At 39.3% G+C, this 21,234-nt stretch overlaps 2 protein-coding genes across 5 annotated transcripts; both read left to right on the forward strand.

The window, feature by feature from the left end:
• Positions 1-1,553: 1,553 nt before the first annotated feature.
• On the forward strand, positions 1,554-11,128 carry olah (oleoyl-ACP hydrolase). 2 transcript variants are annotated; one of them, NM_001201134.1, is given in 7 exon segments: positions 1,583-1,788; positions 2,690-2,823; positions 3,809-3,947; positions 4,360-4,459; positions 5,086-5,255; positions 5,791-5,873; positions 10,311-10,608. In NM_001201134.1, coding segments are annotated over 7 exon segments (783 nt in total). In that variant the 5' UTR covers positions 1,583-1,774; the 3' UTR covers positions 10,454-10,608.
• A 1,331-nt stretch (positions 11,129-12,459) lies between these two features.
• tekt2 (tektin 2 (testicular)) lies at positions 12,460-19,217 on the forward strand. Of its 3 annotated transcripts, XM_017480823.3 has the most exons (10): positions 12,462-12,592; positions 13,707-13,864; positions 13,956-14,081; positions 15,014-15,219; positions 15,349-15,492; positions 16,508-16,622; positions 16,796-16,903; positions 16,994-17,137; positions 17,232-17,311; positions 17,997-19,217. In XM_017480823.3, the coding sequence occupies exons 2-10, from the start codon at positions 13,709-13,711 to the stop codon at positions 18,205-18,207; spliced, it is 1,290 nt and encodes a 429-aa protein (XP_017336312.1). In that variant the 5' UTR covers positions 12,462-12,592; positions 13,707-13,708; the 3' UTR covers positions 18,208-19,217. The 3 variants fall into 3 exon arrangements, with proteins under 3 accessions (XP_017336311.1, XP_017336310.1, XP_017336312.1); XM_017480822.3 differs by having other exon boundaries at positions 12,460-12,592; positions 13,704-13,864; positions 16,796-17,137; XM_017480821.3 differs by having other exon boundaries at positions 12,461-12,592; positions 16,796-17,137.
• Positions 19,218-21,234: the final 2,017 nt, after the last annotated feature.

Below are 21,234 nucleotides of genomic sequence, written 5' to 3' on the forward strand. Positions count from 1 at the left end.
TCAGGAAGTCACGTCATTTCCGGGAACGCGTCATTCAGTTGTCAGGTCTACGGCAGTTTTACGCTGATTTTCTCATTTGCTCCTCGAGAGTTATTCAATAATAATGTTTGTTACATCTATGATGTCTTTTATTGTATTTTCAAATATCTGTAAAAAAAAATTCTGTTAATAAAAATAATATAAAAATTTGTCAATAATAATAATAACATAGCTCATTATTATATTATTATGATAAAATGTTCTATGATGTACACTAATTTTTTTATTGTTGATTCAGCGAGCTCATCTTTATATTTGTTTGTTTGTTTATCCATTTATTTATTATTTATTAATGTTTATCATTTATCAGCACTGATCAAGGGTTTCTGGGCCCCCTGGCTAATTTGTACTCCCGGCCCCAAGCCCCCACCCCCCAATTATCTTTTCTTATTGCCACGTGTAAAAACAATTATTATTATTATTATTATTATTATTATTATTATTATTATTATTCATTAAGTGAATAGTACGTTTCACACACCAGCAGCTCCAGAAAGAAATGTGGAAATTAACTAAAACAGTGACATGATCATTGAATCAGTGAGTTGAACTCGAGAATCAAATCGGTTCTATTCGTGAATGAATCACTCAGACTGGTTTTATCAACAGGAATCTCCACTTCATTGAAATGAACTGACTCAAACAAACGATTCACTCACAAATCGGACATCATCACAACACTTCTCTCATAAACTCACTCGGGACAATTAAAGCAGATTTATATGATTACATTAAATTTCGATCGATTCCTCACAGAAAGCTGCTGTAGGCCTTCGGAAAGCTTGAACATATATAACACTGGAGTAGTTTTACTGTCGCTTGGTGCTTTTCCGTCCTTTTTCAAACGTCCTTTTTCTGTTTGATGTTAATTTTAACCGCTTAATACGGGCTAGCTGCAGAATCATACCACAAAACAGGGAACATAAACCACCTTATTTTTTTAATTAATTTTTTTAACTGGGTGACTAGCTGTCTTCTGGTGCTGGGCCCCCTGTCTGACCAGGGCCCTTAGAATTGTCCTAATACCCCCAACCCTCGAATACGGTGCCCCTGTCACTCATGTATAATTTTAGGTTAATTTTTTAATTACTTACATATGTACTTTATTACCCATGTAATTTGCACTGCTCCCTTTACTTGACTTTTTTATGTTAGAGCTTGTAATTCAAGACAAAATCCAACAAGCAAGCAAAATAATTACTTTATATAGGGTGAGTTTCTTATTTGCTCATTGAGAATGGTGTTTAATAAAAAGCTTATTATTGAAGCAATATGATGAAATGTTCCAGGTTGTGCCCTAATTACTTTATTGTTGATTCAGTGAGCTTGTGTCTTTTTATTTGTTTGTTTGTTGTTTTTTGTTTTTGTAGGGTTAAATGAGGCTGAGATTATTAAAAAAAAAAGTTATTAAAATCTTTCAGTCTTTTATTTAGGAAAATAAAACCGAGAAATGGACATTTGCTAATGCTTCATGATGAACAGTGGGCTGGAGATGGCGATGTTGCATTGCTGATTCAAGTTTGTTCCCGCAGAAGAAGAGGAAGAAGAGAAACAGACGAGACTGAAGTTTGTGTTTGTGTGTTTCAGCTGTTTACCTCTCAGTACAACAGGCACCATGTCATACTAAACAGTAAACTTCTTAGTATGGTTACTGTTTTATGAGATCAAATACTTCAGGATTCTAGCTGATGGGATCTGATCTTAAAATCAGATTTGAAGGCACATGAGGAAACCAATGAATTTCAAAAGGTTGGTTTGTTTCTGTGTTGTTTGTCAGCAATGGATCCATAATAAACCTGGAAACAACTAGCAGTTTTCAAAGGCAGATATATGATTAGTTTGCTATTTAGTCTTTGTGTTCTGGAGTTAATAAACAGTGTTGGGTAGTTTGAGGAAATGTGGGTATTGACTACAAATTCATTTACATTAGTAATCAGTAATATTGTCTACCTTTTCAGTCTGGTCTGATTACACTTGCACTTTATTGTATTTTATTTTATTTATTTATTTATTTATTATTTTATACCTATTAGGCTTTGTGCACTTATGTGTATAATAATCTTGTACAAGTCTATTAAAAGTACAAAAAGATAATAGTACAGATTACACTGACTAGTACTACTTTTATTACCAAAAGAGCCAAGCATATATTAATTATATACATACAGTTAAAAGGGTACAAAATGATTAGACAAAAAAAGAAAAAGATTAGGATTTTGTTGTGTAGGCAGTTGACAATATTAGGTTATATGAGATTAATGTCATTTTAATATCAGGGAGACATAATTGCCAGCTGTCCTAAGCTTAGGTTTAGTTGTGTGAAACTGTGTGAAACTGCACACATTATCCCAATCATAGTGACAGCTATTATGATCTTTATGGTCAAATCTAATTATATAAATCAATAAACTATAATTCATTAACTAAATTAATGTTCTATGATTCATAACAACTGTCTGATAATGCACAAAACTACAAATTACTTCCATTTAGATAACATGTAGTCTGTTGAGACCTGATGTCATCTACTTTAATATGCTGCTCTTGAAAAACTTGAGTTTTCAGCTCTAACATCTGCTGTCCAGTTGTTTAGTTTAATGTAATTTCTTAAAGCTACCTAACAACTAATTGTCCTATTTGCTTCCTCTAGTGGGATGGATAAGGTCATAAACTGTTTCAATAAAAGGCCTGAGGCTGTAGCAAGGCTGATCTGTTTTCCCTGGGCAGGTGGAGGCTCCATCCACTATGCCCGCTGGGGAAGACTCCTTAACCACTCCATTGAAGGTATTTGAGAAGTTTGTCTATTATATTTGCTGGTATACTTTGTGAAGTTGGATGGTGCACCAGACATATACAGAACAATACTGCACATTTAACACAGTAGTATGTGCACAACACACGTCATTCCAAGCAGTGTTTCCCAATCCAATCCAGTCTAGTAAAATCCAGTCTGTTTCCCAATCCAATCCAGTCTAGCAAAGTTCAGTCCATTTCCCAATCCAATCCAGTCTTGTAAAATCCAGTCTGTTTCCCAATCCAATCCAGTCTAGTAAAGTTCAGTCCATGTCCCAATCCAATCCATCCATCTTCTACCGCTTACTCCTTCTTCAGGGTCACGGGGGAACCTGGAGCCTATCCCAGGGAGCATGGGGCACAAGGCGGGGTACACTCTGGACAGGGTGCCAGTCCATCGCAGGGCACAATCACATACACACTCACACATCCATTCATACACTACAAACACTTTAGACACGCCAATCAGCCTACCATGCATGTCTTTGGACTGGGGGAGGAAACCGGAGTACCCGGAGGAAACCGGAGAACCCGTGCACGGAATCGAACCCCACACTCTGGAGGTATGAGGTGACCATGCTAACCACTTAGCCATCGTGCGCCCCAATCCAATCCAGTCTAGTAGAATCCAGTCCGTTTCCCAATCCAATCCAGTCTAGTAAAACCAGTCCATTTTCCAAGCAGTGTTTCCCAAGGTTAAGGGTGGAAGAGGTGGCTGACCTCAACCTCACTAATGCCCTTGTAGATGAATGAACACAAATCCCCACAGCCACGCCCCAAAATCTAGTGGAAAGCCTTCCCAGAAGAAAAAGTGGAGCTTATTATAACAGCAAAGGAGGAATAAATCTGGAATGGGATGTTCAACAAGCACATATAGGTGTGATGATCAGGTGTCTACAAACCTGAATAATTTTGGAGGAAGTTTGTGGAGGAATTTATTGCCTGTGTAAAATACCTGTGTAAAAATTCTCTGCAGTGTATGCAGTCAGATTGCCTGGAAGGGAAGGCCGAGGAAAAGAACCCTTCTTCCAGAACATGCAGCAGATCCTTGATGAGGTCCTTGGCGTGCTTTTGCCAGAGCTCAAAGAGAAACCATTTGCTGTCTTTGGACACAGGTAGGTGAAGTTAAGCAGATGCATGAGATTTTGATATGCATTATATACTGTATTGTTTGTTGGTTATACTAATAGAGTGTGTTGCAATTGAGGAGAGCCTCAGTATATTATGAACTACATGATGAGTAACAAAAATTTTATTTAATGAGGTGTTAAACATTCATATGATACCAAATATGTACAGTGAGTAAGTTTGGTCAAAGTAATGAAGGCCAAATCATTAATATACTGTACAAAAATCTATAAGATCATGTCCAGCCCCAGTCATTATCTGTATTGTGTGTTTAATTCAGTTTTGTTTACTGCTGTAACCCACATTTTTAATGCTCTGTATGTGTGTATTCATTGTAAAAAGATGCAACATATTCAAATGTTGATTTGTCTTCTCTCCTGTGGCCTATTATTTAACCAGTTTTGGTGCCATGACGAGCTATGCTTTCACTGAATATGTGAAGAACGTTTACAATCTTGAGCCTGTACATGTGTTCCTCTCCGGCGCCTCGGCACCTTATGTAAGTGTGAAGTGTACATTATGGTGCTTTGTTCATTAATATATGTGGAATATAGGGTTGATTAGCGAACTTGGTAATTTAATCTACCCGATCCTTCCTAGATACAATGGATAGGAAAAAATGATAATTGTGCAACTGTTATTAGTTAAAAGAGAAGTTCGTTAACTTGAGTGAAATGCTCATAAGCTCGGGTTTATCCCACAATGTTCATGTAGGACGTTTTCTTTGTGGAAGTTAATAAACTTCTGACTGATAAACGTGAGAAAATCTTACACAGCTCTGAGAGGGGGATGCAGTGTAAAGGGTTAATTAGCGGCTCAAATTCATACTATACAGAGTTCAAGGTAAGATGCTTGCTGAGTGTAAGCATTTGTGACCTACCAGTCAAGAGACACCACCTTTAAGAAATAATACAATACAGCAGCAGTAGCCTGGCTAATGTTTGGTTGAGTTGTTTTAATATTTTTGATCATTACATTTAATTGAAAAGAATGAAAGAAGCACCAAGATGTCTTGTCTTATTGTCAACAATGTGATGTACATTTTCACTTACGCTAAGCACTAGGATTGTTCTCCTTCATGTGGCGAAAATGCATAAGCTGATAGTCAACAATCCTCTTTTGCAGTCTGAAACTAGACTGCAGGCACCACGTAGGAGCCACCTGTCTGATGAAGAATTCCTCCAGTGGATGATCTCTCTTGGAGGAACGCCTCCTGAAATCCTGGCCAATCCTGAGGCGCTAAAGTTGTTCCTGCCAGCCTTGAGAGCAGACCTAAATGTAGTAGAGAACTACAGGTAGGTGGTTTGAAGAAAATGTCAGTGTTTGCTTGGTGTACAAACCACCGTAGTTTACTTATTAGAAGAAATCAATGGCCCTATTTATAAAAAAAATCGTAAGGCATGACATGGCTCCTAACCCCCTTGAAGTCTATAGAAATATATGCTCACCATTCACACTTAGCATTTATTTTATTAAGAACACCTGTACACTTGCACATTCTTGTAGTTATCCAATCAGCCAACTGGCATGTCTGTTATTACCAGATGGGCTGGTTTGATCTCCTGGGATTTTTACATACAACAGTCTCTAGAGTTTACACAGAATGGTGCGAAAAACAAAAAAACACTGAGTGAGTGACAGTTCTGTGGGTGGAAACACCTTGTTGATAAGAGAGGTCAGTGGAAAATGGCCCGATTGGGTGAGCAATAATAGGATGTGCTGGATTGAGTGCTATTTTAAAAACTGCCAAACAATGAGGGTGGAACACTTAAATTAAATTAACGTTAAAGTTAATGTGTGTGTGTGTTTATATGTGTGACTGAGTTGCAGGTGTAGCAGGCCAACAGCCCCTTTCCTGTCATGTCCAGTGTCATGCTTTGACGGCAAGGAGGATTTGCCGCATGACTTACAAGGTCAGAGGTTGAGCCATGCAGGATTTCTGAATATGTTCCAGCATTATTACTCTGTGAATCCTGAAGTGGAGTCAGTGCATTGTGTCAGCATTATAAATGCAAAGAAAATATGTGGCCAATTTATTCTGAGTAATGTACTAAAACAAACTTTTAATATACTGTAATTAAGTCTATCAGCTATAGGTTGTCACAAATCCCAGGGGACTCGGGGCACAAGGCAGGGGACACCCTGGACGGGGTGCCAACCCATTGCCATGCACAATCGCACACACATTCACACACTAAGGACTCTTTGGAAATGCCAGTCAGCCAACAATGCATGTTTCTGGACTCGGAGAGGAAATCAGATTACCTGGAGGAAACCCCCTAAGCACATGCAAACATGAGATCATGAGAACATGCAAACTCTGTGCACACAAGGCAGAGGCAGGCTTCAAACCCCCAACCCTGGAGTGGAGTAACCACTAAGCCACCAAGCCCCCTCTGATTTCACACATAGTTAGTTAGTTAGTTCCGTCCACGCAGCGGGGCGCATCGGGCAACAAGCATTCGGCAGCGGGCTCGGTCGGAAGCGTCGATTTCCACATCTTCCCACTTGACATCGAGCGCTCGTAGATCTTCCATGAATGTTCGTCGCCAAGCCGCCCTACTCTTCTCTTCCCCCGTGGCGGCGTCCAGCGCAGCGCGATCTTTGTGTGGCAGTGGTCAGACATCCGTAGAATGTGTCCTGCAAAGCGCATTCTTCGCTCTACGACCATTTCTGCCAGGCTGCGGGAGTTTGTTCTTCTTAGAATTTCTTCGTTTGAAATACGATCACGGTATGATACACCGAGTATTCTTCTCAGGCATCGTTGTTGAAACACATTCAGCTTGTGGATGACTGCCCTCGAGCTCTTCCAAGTTTCAGATGCATAGATGGCGGTTGGGATGATGATGCTATTAAACAGGCGAAGTTTGCTGTTGGTGTGGATAGTTCGCCTAGCCCAAATCGGTTGTAGCTGTTGGAAGACTGCAAATGCTCTGCCGATTCTGCGATTGACATCCACGTTAGTCCCACCATCCGCAGCCACAATGCTGCCAAGGTAGGTGAACTGTTTGACTTCTTTGATCAGCTGGTTGCTCACCGTGATCCGCACCGGTGTCATCCGGCCGACGGCCATGACGTTGGTCTTGTCAGTGCTGATCCGTAACCCAACTTTGGCTGCTTCGTGCTCCAGGCTAGTGGTCATCTCCTGTAAGACTTTCCCATTCTGCGCCAATAGCACAATATCGTCGGCGAATTCCAGGTCGGTCAGGCGTCCCTGGCCTGTCCACGGAATTCCAGACGCTGGCTGTGTTAGTGCTCGTCGCATGACGAAGTCCATCATCATGAGGAAAAAGAATGGTGAAAGAATGCAGCCCTGTCTGACTCCAGTCTCGATGGTGAAAAAGGCAGTATGACCTGTGTCCGTCCGGATGCAACAGCTAGAATCCTGATATAAGTTCTGGAAAATGGTGATAAACCGCTGTGGAATGCCATATAGCCGTGCGATGTTCCAAAGCGATTTCCGGTGGACGCTGTCAAACGCTTTCTTAAAGTCTATAAAGTTGACCAAGAGCGGTTTCTGATATTCGGAGCTTTGTTCAATGATGTTTCGAAGAGCAAAGATTTGTTCAGTGCACGACCGACCGCTTCTAAACCCGGCCTGTTCGTCCCGTAGAGCCTGATCGACTGCTCGCAGTATCCGTTTGAGGAGGACGAGACAAAATACCTTGCCTGGAACAGACAGAAGGGTGATGCCTCTCCAATTGTTACAGTCTGCGAGATTACCTTTCTTAGGTAATTTGACGATGACACCCTGTCTCCAGTCATTTGGGACACGTTCCATGTGCCAGCAGTCATTGAGCAGCGTAGTGAGCACCCTTACAACTTCATCACCACCCGCTTTCAGCATTTCTGCCGAGATTTGGTCAAGACCAGGTGCTTTGTTGTTTTTCAGATGACGAATCGCTGCAGCGACCTCAGCATCCATGATGTCGCTCATGTCCACTTCCAGCTCACAGGGAGGAGGAAAGACTGTAAAGTCGTGCGTGGCTACGGGAGCCGGCTGGTTTAGGGTGTCTTTGAAATGTTCCACCCAACGCGCGTCCTGCTCTTCTTTGCTAACTAGCATCCTGCCGGTTGTATCCCTTATCGGCCCAGTGGAACCGCTTCGGGCCCGAGTGAGATCTCTGACCACACGAAAAAGAGTCCTGCTGTCACCCTGGTCCGCAGCCAGTTGTGCTTCAGTGCCCTTCCGGTCCAGCCAGTCCTTCTTGTCTGCTCGGCAACTCCTCTTGACCCTGCGGTCGAGTTCTCGGTACGCCTGCGATGCTTCATTTCGCTCCTCTTCGGTCTTTGCTTGATCGCGCTGACGTTTCTTGACCCGTCTTTCATCGAGCAACGACCATGTCCGGTCCTGAATCCACCGTTCTCCCTGCGTTCCACGCCGTCGACCAATCGTTCTCTCTGCCGTCTCTATGGCAGCATCCTTGATCTGTGCCCATTGTTCTTCGATGCTGGCCGAGTTGTCAAGAATCTCGAATCGATTAGCGAGTTCAATGTGGAAGTGCTCGGCGTTCACGCGGTCCTTCAATTTCTCGGAGGCAAATGACCGAACGGTGTTGCGTCCGGCCACTCTTTTCAATTTTAGTCGGATTGAAGTCACAAGCAAGTGGTGATCAGATCCGACGTCGGCGCCGCGAAAAACCCGTACGTCACGTAAAGCCGAGCGCCACCGTCGATGGATGCATACATAGTCGATTTCATTGTGAGTGGCCCCATCTGGTGACCGCCACGTCTTTTTGTGAATCCGTTTGTGAATGAAATATGTATTCCCGACGCAAAGGTTGTTAAGATTGCATAGGGATAGGAGACGCTCTCCATTATTGCTCGTTACTGCTGCCGATCCATAAGGTCCGATCACGTTTTCCCAGCCCTGCCGGTCGCTACTGAGTTGCGCGTTCACGTCGCCAAGGAGGATCTTTATGTCATGGTTGGGGATAACCGCGATTGTGTCTTGCAGCTGGTCGTAGAAGGCGTCCTTCTCTTCATCATCTGCCTCATTTGTCGGTGCGTAGACTTGAATAACAGTAATTTTAGCATGGCGAGACTTAAAACGGGCGGTAATTATGCGATCACTGATTGGTTTCCATCCAACGAGTGCCTGTGCCGCGGTTTTGCTCAGGACCATCCCGACGCCGTGCACGTGATGTTCTTTGGCTCCCGAATACAGGACGATCTTCGCGTCGCTTATCATTTTTCCATTACCCGTCCACCTCATTTCGCTGACACCAAGAATGTCAAGCCGGTAATTGTCGAATTCGTGCAGAAGCTGCTCCAGTCTCCCACACTGGTACAACGTTCGCACGTTCCAGGTTCCAATTCGTGTGATCGTATTGGCGTCGAGTATCCCATTTTGCATCGGGCGCTGGACGACCTTTCGGCTTTGCTCCGGCACCGTCATCAAGGGAGAAACAGGGTCATCGCGCCGGTACTGTTTAGACCGCTGGTTTTTGCTTGTTGTTTCCGTAGCAAGATAGATTTTACGGGATCAGGGTGCTAGCCTGATGCCCAACCCTCCTCCTTTTTCACCCGGGCTTGGGACCGGCGTCGGCGGAGATCTCACACATAGAACTGTTAAATGAGCTGACAATGACAGTTTGAGACATTTGTAGGGAGAATAGATATTTAGCACTAGGGTATTGGTAAGTCAGGAAGTCAGTCAAACTATGATATATACAGGATAGTCTCACATGTTGAAGATGACTAACCTGCAATAATGCCCCAAGTAATACATATAACCATGAGCAAAAAGGGAAAGTAAGATCTCAGCAGAGGGAACACACATGGACACACTATACACAGACTAACAAACTGCAGGGAACTGAGATGACAGTGTATGTGCTTCCAGGAAGAAAATTTTGTGGACACCTGACCATTAGGTGCTTGATGCGGTTCCCATTTTTTGACCACTAGGTGCAAAGGAATCTAATTTTGGAAGTACACATGCTGCCCTGCTCTCACTGAGGCTAAATGTGAGTGGTCACAATGATATCTGAATGGACCAGCACATGGTAGTGTCTCAGAATATGTAAGAATAATTAGATTATTGCAGTCGCTTTGTGACTTTGTTGGAAGGTCTCAGCACACATGCACATGTACGCAGGAGGATATCCAGATGATATTCACCACCCCTGGTGGTTAAAAGGAGTGAAGCAGAACTGAGCTTTCAGTTCTTCTTAAAGGCCGGTGAAGGAAACTGCATGTCAAATGAAGCTCGGCATTAAAAATGCCACCAGTTAAGAGTTAGAGCCTAAGGATGAATGAAGATTTCATTTCAGCCCGTATTTGAACAGGTAGTATGTTATCAGCCATATCAAAATGTTTAACACGTGTTCATATGTCCTGCGTTACAGCATTCAGAGCCATGACCAGTGGAGATTTCAATGTACAGATGCTGCCTGGATCACACTTCTACCTAAAAAATGCTGCAAATGAGAAAGTCATACTGGACTATATGACAAAACATCTAGAGACAGCTGAGATGGACTACTTGTAGAATACGTTTGGATATAATCACTGCTCCTGTGGCAGTGGAACTCTTTACACAACAGAGTTTAAACAGAAAGGAAAGCATTATCACTGACATTCTTATATTTCTGTACGAGCATTAATTCTTCTATTAATGTCAATAAATGATATTCTTATAGTTAAGATAATTTTAGATGTATTTGTTCACTAATTTTCAAATGATCTTTTGCTAAATTACATTTTGGTAATGACTAAGTTGAGAATGTCACTGAGGGAAATTGGTCCTAGATTTAAAGGTGTTACTTGTGCTATTAATTTGTTTTCCGTCTGACACAATTTTCTTTCTGTAATGGAAAAAAAAAATTCTGTAGGTAATCATCTGTGTCATGTGTACACTGTGTTTAGTCAAACACTACACATTTAATTAGCCAAAAAGACCCATAAGAGGTTAAATGCGTTAGGTTTGTTGCTTGTATATTAATATGATTAATTGGATACTGAAAGTAGAAATGAACATTTATTCATTTTGGATGACATCCAGATTTAAATAAAAGTGAGGCAACTCCAACACAGAAATAAGTAGTTAGGTAAAATCCTCACACAAGGACATAACTACTATCTAATGTCATATTTGATGATAGTAATACATGAATAAATTTAAATAAATAAAAATGCATTTAAAAATAAAATGTTACTATGTTTACATTTTATTATCTATCTATCTATCTATCTATCTATCTATCTATTATTATTATTATTATTATTATTATTATTATTATTATTGTTGTTGTTGTTGTTGTTGTTGTTGTTGTTGTTATTATTTTTATTTTTATTATTATATGACTTCACACAACCTCATCTTCATCTTCCACACTTTTCCAATGGGAAACTCAAATAGTGTTTAAAACTTCCTATTATTTCCAAGTCTGTGAAACATTATAAAAAATATACAGTATTGATTTAGAATAAATCCTTGTCTATTGCTAGACAGCAGAATTGGATAGATCTTACCGTAAAGGCCATAGCCACAGACCCCTTCACTGTAGAGGAGGCTCCAGTTCCAGTTCATCTCAAAGGTGTTCAGTGGGGTTGAGGTCAGGGCTCTGTGCAGGACACTCGAGTTCTTCCACCTTCTTCCAACCTTAACACACCATGTCTTCATTGAGCTCGCTTTGTACACTTTGTGTGATGCTGGAACAGGTTTGGGGCCTCTTAGTTCCAGTGAAGGGAAATTGTAATGTTACAGCGTACAAAGACATACTATACAAATGCATGCTTAACACTTTGTGGCAACTGAAGCACATATGGGTGTGATGGTCAGGTGTCCAGAAAACGTTTTGGCCATATAATGTATATGTAATGAGTGTTTATCCATGTGTTAAAATGATAAATTGATATTGATTTAATACCTTATACCTGCAATACATGTATTATATAATTATAGCCTATAAGCAGAGGGCAGTTAGTTATGTCATGCATGAAATTTATTACCCTATTCTACCCATACTACAGTATAATGAAGCTACATTTAAGGCTTTGTATAGCTTAGACAGAAATTTTTTCAGGAGAGCAAGAGTAAATACAGGCTAATAATAAAATCAACATATGATGTGTACAATGAATTTGATATCCCTGCTGGAAAAATCCCAATAGAAAACATCACAGAAATTCCAAGGTTTTCCACCATAAATACCATTATAAACCATCAGATAATCATTAAAACCTTTACTATTATTGGTCCTTAATGGTATCTATTAGACATTACATACCACCAATAGAAGACAACAAATTACCAGTAGAGACCCACAGGGACCATTACAGTTTCCATTAAAGCCAATAAAATTCCTATTATAACCATTAAAACCATTAATTCTATGAGGGTTTTTATTGTTTTTTTTTTTTTCCAACAACACGTGATGTGTGTAAACAGAACACATTATAGAGATTCTCAATAAACACTATGTAATTCAGAGCTGTAACATCAGACTGCGCAGTGTTGCCATGGTGCTTTGAGTATTAAGTTGCATGTGTCCCTTAGTTACTTGGAGACAGGACGCGTTTCAGTCTTGTTTTCTTTGTGTGTGTGTGTGTGTGTGTGTGTGTGTGTGTGTGTGTTTAGCATTAAAAACACCCAGAGAAAGGCACGTGTGATTTCCAGAACATTCAGGTAAGTAAGAATGAAATAAATTTTTTATTTTTTTGGAAAAGTTGGATATAGATAGATTTAAGCATAAAACTAACACTCTTAGAGGTACTCAGAAGATACCAAACTGTACTTTCCTTTGTCTCTTTAGTGGCAGCATCAAAGCTACTTATTTTTTACAGGTCATCACCTTTAAAAATAAGTTAAGCTACATAAGTGGACCTTAAGAACCATTGATGTACTGTACGTAGCTGTACTCTAATTAAACTAATTAAAGCTATGCCATATGCAAATCCCAAAGTATAGGAGACATATTAAAGGTACTTTAATGCTTTTAATTATTTTCATAACTTTCAAAATAATAAAAAAATTATTTAGTGCATTGTTATGCAGACATGAGCGAAACTCTGTTCTATGTTAATAAATATATCATTGCCTGTTATCCTTTCAGAAATTGCAATGTTATTTATATACAGTACTGTGCTGTATATAGGATACTGTGCTGTATATAGGTCTTAGGCATGTTTAAAGAAATGCTGTAAAGCAAAGATGCTTTTAAAAATAATTAAACATTCCTGCATTAAAATAATCTACTGTAAAGAACAGTGAACAGTAATACACTAAACGAAGTCAATGTTTGGTGGGAAAAAAAAGCACCTACAAATGACCTAATGAAGTGCAGTTTCATAATGAAGATGTTTTTCTGAGCTTCTTGGAGATCCTGCCACAGTTCTTCTGAAGACTCGGACTGTCCTGCCTCCTTCTGTATTTGGAGGTGAAACCTGACAGCTTTCTTTTTTTTTTTTTTTGTCTGAAAAGTGGTCTGTTATGTAACATGTTACTTTACCGACATGCAAACAATTTTCTGTAACATTTATCTTTGTTGTTGAAAAAGTAATGTTTGCATATAAATAATCCAAAAACTCCAAAGGCTTTTGTACAGTACTGTATGCATAATTTTCTTAAAAACAGTACAATATTATTCCACACATGTCTATGAAACTGGTTAGATAAAAGATTGTCCAAAAACATTCAGATTAAATGACACTCTTTCGATCATTCATAATCCATATTTTTTTAAATGATCATTTACTCCTGATTTTGAATAGCTCTCCTGTTATTTCTGTTGTGTCAGTAGACATGGCCACCCTGAGCATTAAACCAGGCCTCCGCTGCACTGTGTCTGACTGGATGAACACCAATAATGAGATCTCAGTCACTGCTGAGCAAAGGAGACACCTATCGCACGAGATACGGCAGGAGGGCAGGGCTCTGTGCAATGACACCACCAATAAGGTGGTCTATTTTAAATGAGGGTGGGGGGATGTTAAATCCAAAGACTGTTAAATAATAGTGCAAGTTTATGAGTTCCTTCTGTGTCTCTCAGACAATATGGGGTGAATATGACAACAATCGTCGACTGAGTGACAGAATCAGTGAGGTCAAACTATGGAAGAAGAGCTTGGAAGCCTGTGCCGAGGAAGTGGATACAGAAATGGATGCTCTCACACTAGTGAGTAGATTTATTACACTTAAAGCATAAAAAGCATAAAAAATGAAGCATAAAAAGTACCTGTGTCCATCTCCTGTGAATAGTTATTGAATATAACTTGTTGCTGAGAAGAATTAAACCTGGGTAAATCATTACGCATGAAGACTGCCACAGCTCATCTAACTGCTCATAAAGAGAGACCATAACTGCATAACATTGCCCCAGGGCAACAATTACAAACATTACAACATTTTATTAAAACCTGTCACATATCTTTCTGGAAATATTCATGCACAAGTTACATATTTTTGTTTTTACATTTCCCCCCTGTTGTATTGGTTAATATTATGATAGATAATTTACCTATCCTAACAGCAATTCCACTTCCTGAAAAGAAGCCCCTCCCCCAAGTGTTACATAATACCATATGTTGCAGGTTATTGAATAGTTCACTGACATGTGTTGAGCTAAAACAAAGGGTGGGGGTCTCAGGGCCCAATAAATAATCTGTTGACTGAGGGCAATAATATTCCAGGACTGTCTTGTCTTGTCTTGTCTTGTCTTGTCTTGTCTTATCTCATCTTATCTTATCTTAATTATACTGTAAAATAAGTAAATATATTTGTATGACATCAACATCCATAACTGCATTAATTATTGTGTAAAATTAAAACAGTAAAGCTTCACTTATCAACATTCGTGCCTGGTTTGATGCTTTTACATTTAAAGAAAAACATATGAGAATCACCTGACGTAATATTGACAAGAAAGTCTCATAGTCTGTATATTGACTTATTTTGGCACTTCAATGAGGAGTGTCATTTATATTTCCACTCGTATAAGTGAATCAGCTTCGTGATAATACCATACGTTTGGCCACCTTGAATTACTCAAAATTACTTTTACCTGCTTAAATGTTTTCTATGAAAGTTGTCCTATGTCTGTGTTTATAGACAAAGGAAGCAGTAGAGCGTGCTCTAGCAGCCACAGTGTTGCCCCTAGAGGTCACTAATGAGTGTTTGACCTTGAGGGAGGGTCGTCGGGGAAATGAGCTGCTTAGTGACCCAGTGGAGGCAGAGCTAAAGAAGGAGGTGGAGGTGATTGATAAAGCACAAGAAGTCCTGCAGCAATGTATCGACCAAGCCTTTAGACACCTTTGGTGAGAAATGGAGAAGATAAACAGAACAAAATGAGAAATATATTTTAAAAATGCACACACACACACACACACACACACACACACACACAGAAAAGTTCAGTCCCTAAAAGTCCCTAATTGTGTGTGCAGTCTGCTTCAGGAAGCCCGGCATCAACTGACTCTTGACCTCCAGCACAAAATGCAGGCTTTGGATGTAGACATATCATGCCTGTCGCTCTCTGTGACGTCGTCTGAGATCTCCCTGAAGCCCAATCCCACTAGAGTACCTCCTGGGTGAGTACCTCCTTACTCTTTTTATTCCCCCACTTCCCAATTAACACAGAACATTTGACATATTGCAGAATCTCAATAATGATATATTTTAATACTATACAGTATTGTCTATTAGCAATAGATTTGTGTTACAATCTTAAAGACACTTGATAAAATTGACTGAGCAGCGGGACATTCAAAATCCCAGTGTATGACCAAGACCAAAGACGTTATGAAACTCATTAAGGTTATAGGTCACCAAGTATCAAATGGGTAAAGCTCCACAAATAACTGCATATACAAAGGAAATATATTTTTCATCCTTTTCTCAGTTTTGTGAAAGCCTCCATGCAGTATATTTCACAATCTATCGTGTTCTTAGGTTCTTAGGTAAGATGGTCGTTTCAAACATTTATCAGTCATTCAGTAAACTTGTATGTAAATGTTTTTGTAGTCCACTACCAAACTAAAACATCCTCCAGGAATGTATCGGTGATGCTGATTTTCTTCTGATTTCTCATTTTCTAATGTGTGCATGTTAATTAATGCCAAAGATGATCAAATGCCAGTGATCCACCACTAGCTTTTACAGTGAGTATGGGTGTTTTATCTTTAGCAGTTTGCAGTGCACAAATAATGTTCATGGCCAGAAAGTTTGATTTTTTTCTTCATCTGACTGCAACACAATTTGAACTGTATTTGCAGAGCTCTTTGGTTGACAACTGGATATTATAAATATTATCTAAAAATTATATTTGTACCCCAAAGAAAGTCAAAATTGTCAAAGGAAACAACAAAGTAGCCACTGAACAATTTAAAGTAGTAGTAGTAGTAATAATAATAATAATAATAATAATAATAACTTTCAAGGGCGATAATTAGTATTTACTTTCTATAAAAAAGAAATAGTTCTCATGTAATAGTTGTTATGATTTTTGTTTGTTTATTCATTTATTTATTTGGGATGGAACATTTGAACAAACTCTTCTTGTTTCATCTAGTAACAAGCTTGTTTCCTCTAAATTTATGGTTGCAGTTCCACAACCCCTCAGCAGTGGGTGCAGTTTAGCCAGAACAATATAACCCAAGCCAAGGAGGAAATGCAGGCTTCTCTGCATCTGAGAGAGAACATCAATATCACTATAGCAGAGGTATGTAGCTGAAACGTATAGAATGATGTGCTGTATATAGTCCCATATACCTTTGAGACTGATAACCTTACTACTTGTGAGGTCCAAAATCTACCAGCCTTTTCTAATTTCTTAACAGAATGAAACAGAAAAAGCAAGCTAGAAGTCTAAACCCCACATCTGCTTTTCCACAGGTGCAAAATGAATTAGAGTCTCAGCGCATAGCCACGCGATTCGCCTTCCGGAAGCGCACTCATCAGCTGGAGCAGGCTCACCAAGAACTCCAGTGGCAGATAAAAACTGTAAACTGTCTTTATCAGTGTCCATCTCACCCTTGTCTTACTGATAGTTTTAATTCAAGTAGGTCTGGTTCTATTTGTCCTGTCCGGCAGACTCAGGATGAGATTAATGAGCTGAAAGAAGACATCCTTAGACTGGAGAGGGACATGCAATCTAAGATGGCTCCTCTAAAACTGGTGCACACTCGCTTGGAGTACAGAACCAGGAGGCCTGGTACGGACCTATGCAGAGACGAGGTAAACGTTCATGTCAGTAATCAGGTGGTCTCTTTTTCCATCCTTTTGTCTAATCTTTGCAGTGCTCTGATTCATTCTAATGCACGCTTCCCAGGTGCAGCATGGGCTAGTGGAGGAGACCAGACAGCTTGCTTCTTCTATTTTGGTTTTGAAACAGAAGTTGGCACAGGCTCAGTGAGTCTCTCTTGTCTAAATCTACTATGTGTTCTGTTTTTCATGAGTCTGATTTCAGTTGTTGAATGTCAAACACGTCATGTGGAAAAAAAAAAGATCATTGTACTACTTATCAGCTAAATTTGGATTTAGAAGGTGAGGGAACCCTTTCTTTCATGGGTGCCAACATTTATGTTATCTAAGGGAGGTAGCACAAAGTATTGACTAAAAGGGAGACAATAATTGTTGCACACCTATATTTAACATTTGATTTTGATAAACCTGTTCTGGGTTTACAATTGTTTGATATCCATGAGAGCAGAGTATTTTTGTGATTTTTTTTAAACAAAAGATCAAAAGGTTAAACAATGAAGACAATTTTGCACAGCTTTCTTTGCTCATATTTACCAAGGGTGCCAATATTAGTGGAGGACACTGTATATATAATTATCCACTTTAACTCCTATTGGTTTCTGACTTTTTGAACACCCTAAATCTACCTAAATCTACATCTAACAGAAAAGCATTTCAGTTATTAGGCATCTAAAAATCTTAGAAAACCTAGATTTAATTTAGAAATCAAGTATCTTCTCTCTCTCTCTCTCTCTCTCTCTCTCTCTCTCTCTCTCTCTCTCTCTCTCTCTCTCTCTCTCTATCTATCTCTCTCTCTCTCTCTCTCTATCTCTCTCTCTCCTCTGTTTACCAGGGACTCATTGCAGGCTTTGCAGCTACATGAAGCTCGGATGCTTGAGGATCTTGTGCGTAAACAAGAAGCTCTATCTCTCGAGCAACGGAGCATGCAAACACGTCAGCGCCTGAACTCGGCTCAAAAGGAATCGGAACCCTCAGCCGTGTCGCCTCTTACCAACTCCAGTGGCATGCACAAGCTCCAGCTGAAATACACAGACTCAGCTTGAGAGCGCCGTCCCCTGCCTCATCAGATATTTGGTCAATAGGATCTTTACCCGACTGTGCCTTGTGTAGAGTGAATTTATCTGTTCATTTTTCCTTTGATTGCAGTTTGTGTGATAGCTGTCATGATTTTTCCCCCACTGCTTTGTTTGAAAGGTTATGCAGAAGAATTAAGACATCAAGTATGCTATGGGAATGAGAATAAGTTTTATGTTACACATACAAGGAATTTGATTTGGAGAGTGCACATGTAATATCAAACTGACAACACTGGACAATTTACAAATTTTCTGTTATTCCGCTTATTCCACAGTATAGTTTTCACAGTATAGTACCACAGTAGTGTTTTCCAATCCAGTCCAATCTAGTCAAGTCCATCCAATTTTCCAAGCAGTGTTTATACTGGAAAGTTCATACTTGGTCATGGTAGAGATGTGCACTGGATTATTTTTTGAATAAATTGAATTTTATATTTGAATTGAATAATTGAAATTATTATTTTTGTTTGTACCTGTTGTTTGTATGAATTCATTTGGTTATATTTCGCAAAATACAAACATCCTAATTTAAGCACCATGACCATGACCAGGCAGATACTAAGGCTAAATGAATTAACCAAATGCTGTGCACAGCAACTCACATTCACATTAAACAACATTAGTAAGTTTTTCTTTATTCCATGAACTTCTTATCTAAAGTAAAACCCGCTTTTTGTTCCATTCCTAGTCCGTTATTGCACATCTCTAGACTCAACTAGATGCAATAGTGTGCCTCCTATTCATATTGCATTTGTATCGGTTTAGAACACATTATCTGTTCCTTCTGAATAATGTAAAAGTATTCGGGATGTATACCTCCCTATTCCAGACTGATGTTGCGTCATTAGCAGCAAACTGACTTCTCAGCTTGTTAGAATGAAATAAATGAATCTCTTTTTCCAGCCTGTACTTGGTGTTCAGTCTGAACTTGGGCATTTCCGTTGTTATATTAACCAATATTGAAAATAAAAAAATGTCATGCTGAAGATAAATATTTCTTCCATTTTGTTACATAGAAATTGAATTTCGGTTGAAACGAGGAACTCAGGAAGGTTGAACTGGTTGACTGAGAAACACAAAGAGGGTGATCCAAGAAAACTTTATCCAAACTTTATTAAAATATTTCATAATACAATAACGCAAAACAAGGACTATTGAAAACAACCCATCCACAATGCTCAGAATTAAAGCAGTTTAAAATTCTGTGAACAGTTGTGCACATGGAATTTAAAAAAACCCTGGCCCCACTTTAGTGTGTACTGGGTTCAAGTATGTTTTCTAATTTCGTGAGCTCTTGCAAAATCATATTAAATTTAGGTCAGTAAAGTAAGTAAAATATACAATAGGGTTTTAGCCACATATTTACATGATTTAATTTACAGTAGTGCTTGAAATTTTCCAAACCCATTAGAATTTTAAACAATTCTGCTAAATATGACCTAGAACATCATCATATTTTAACACAAATCATAAAAGTAGATTAAACAAACCCAATTAAACAAATGAGGCAAAAATATTATTCTTGGTCATTTATTTCTTGAGGAAAATGATCCAATATTACGTATCTGTGAGAGGCAAAAGTATGTGAGCCTTTGCTTTCAGTATCTGGTTTGACCCGCTTGTGTAGCAATAACTGCAACCTTCTAACGTTAAACGTTTGTGGTAACTGTTGATCAGTTCTGCACATCGGCTTGGAGGTATTTTAGCCCATTCCTCAGTACAGAGCAGCTTAATCCAGTAGAATCCACAAGGTTTCTATTGGATTAAGGTCAGGACTTTGACTTGGCCATTCCAAAACATTAACTTTATTATTCTTTAACTATTCTTTTGTAGAGTAACTTGTGTGCTTAATGTCGTTGTCCTGCCGCATGACCCACTTTCTCTTCAGATTCAGATCACAGACAGATGTCCTGACATTTTCCTTTACAATTCGTTGGTGTAATTCAGAATTCATTGTTCCATCAATGATGGCAAGTCGTCCTGGCCCAGATGCAGAGAAACAGACCAAATCCATGATACTACCACCACCATGTTTCACAGATGGGATAAGGTTCTTATGCTGGAATGCAGTGTTTTCCTTTTTCCGAACATAATGCTTCTCATTTAAACCAAAAATGTAATTTGGGGCTCATCTGTCCACATACATTTGTCCAATAGCCTTCTGGCTTGTCCATGTGATTTTTAGCAAACTGCAAAAGGGCAGCAATGTTCTTTTTGGAGAGCAGCAGTTTTCTCCTTGCAACCCTGACATGCACACCATTGTTGTTCAGTGTTCTCCTGATGGTGGACTCATGAACATTAACATTAGCCAATGTGAGAGAGGCCTTTAGTTACTTAGAAGTTACCCTCAATTCCTTCCTGACCTTGTGGACTATTACATGTCTTTGTCTTGATGTGATCGCTTTTCAACCTCTCCTGGAGAGGGTAACAATGGTCTTGAATTTCCTCCATTTGTACACAGTCTGTCTGACTATGGACTGGTGGAGTCCAAATTCTTTAGACTTGGTTCTGTAGCTTTTTCCAGCCTGATGAGCTTCAACAACTCTTTTTCTGAGATCCTTAGAAATCTCTAACCCATGCATATTAAAGTGTTAAGAGTTACTTTTATTAAAGGGTTGAAAGAGGACTTAGGGAACCATAAAAATTTGGAGGGAGGGTTAATAGAAGCTGGAAAACATTTCAGAAAGGTAGATATTACTAAGTAGGGCACTTAACTGAAGATGGGGCCAAGCTAGGAGTAGGAGTATGGACAAGAGCCAGATTGTGACACTGATTTACTAAATGCTTGTGTGTGTGTTAAAACACATTAAAATAAATTTGAAACAAACCCTGGAACTGATGCAATGATGCTAGAATATGGAAAATTGTTACAACAAAAAGCCATGACTGAAGCATGGGGTAAAATCATACTATCTATGTTTCATAGTCAAAGTCAGCAATCTTTCTGACATAATCAGCATATGATTTTCATGTTAACCTACATTAAAGAATAAC

This window comes from Ictalurus punctatus, chromosome 12 (genome assembly GCF_001660625.3).
Source record: "Ictalurus punctatus breed USDA103 chromosome 12, Coco_2.0, whole genome shotgun sequence".
Taxonomy (NCBI): domain Eukaryota; kingdom Metazoa; phylum Chordata; class Actinopteri; order Siluriformes; family Ictaluridae; genus Ictalurus; species Ictalurus punctatus.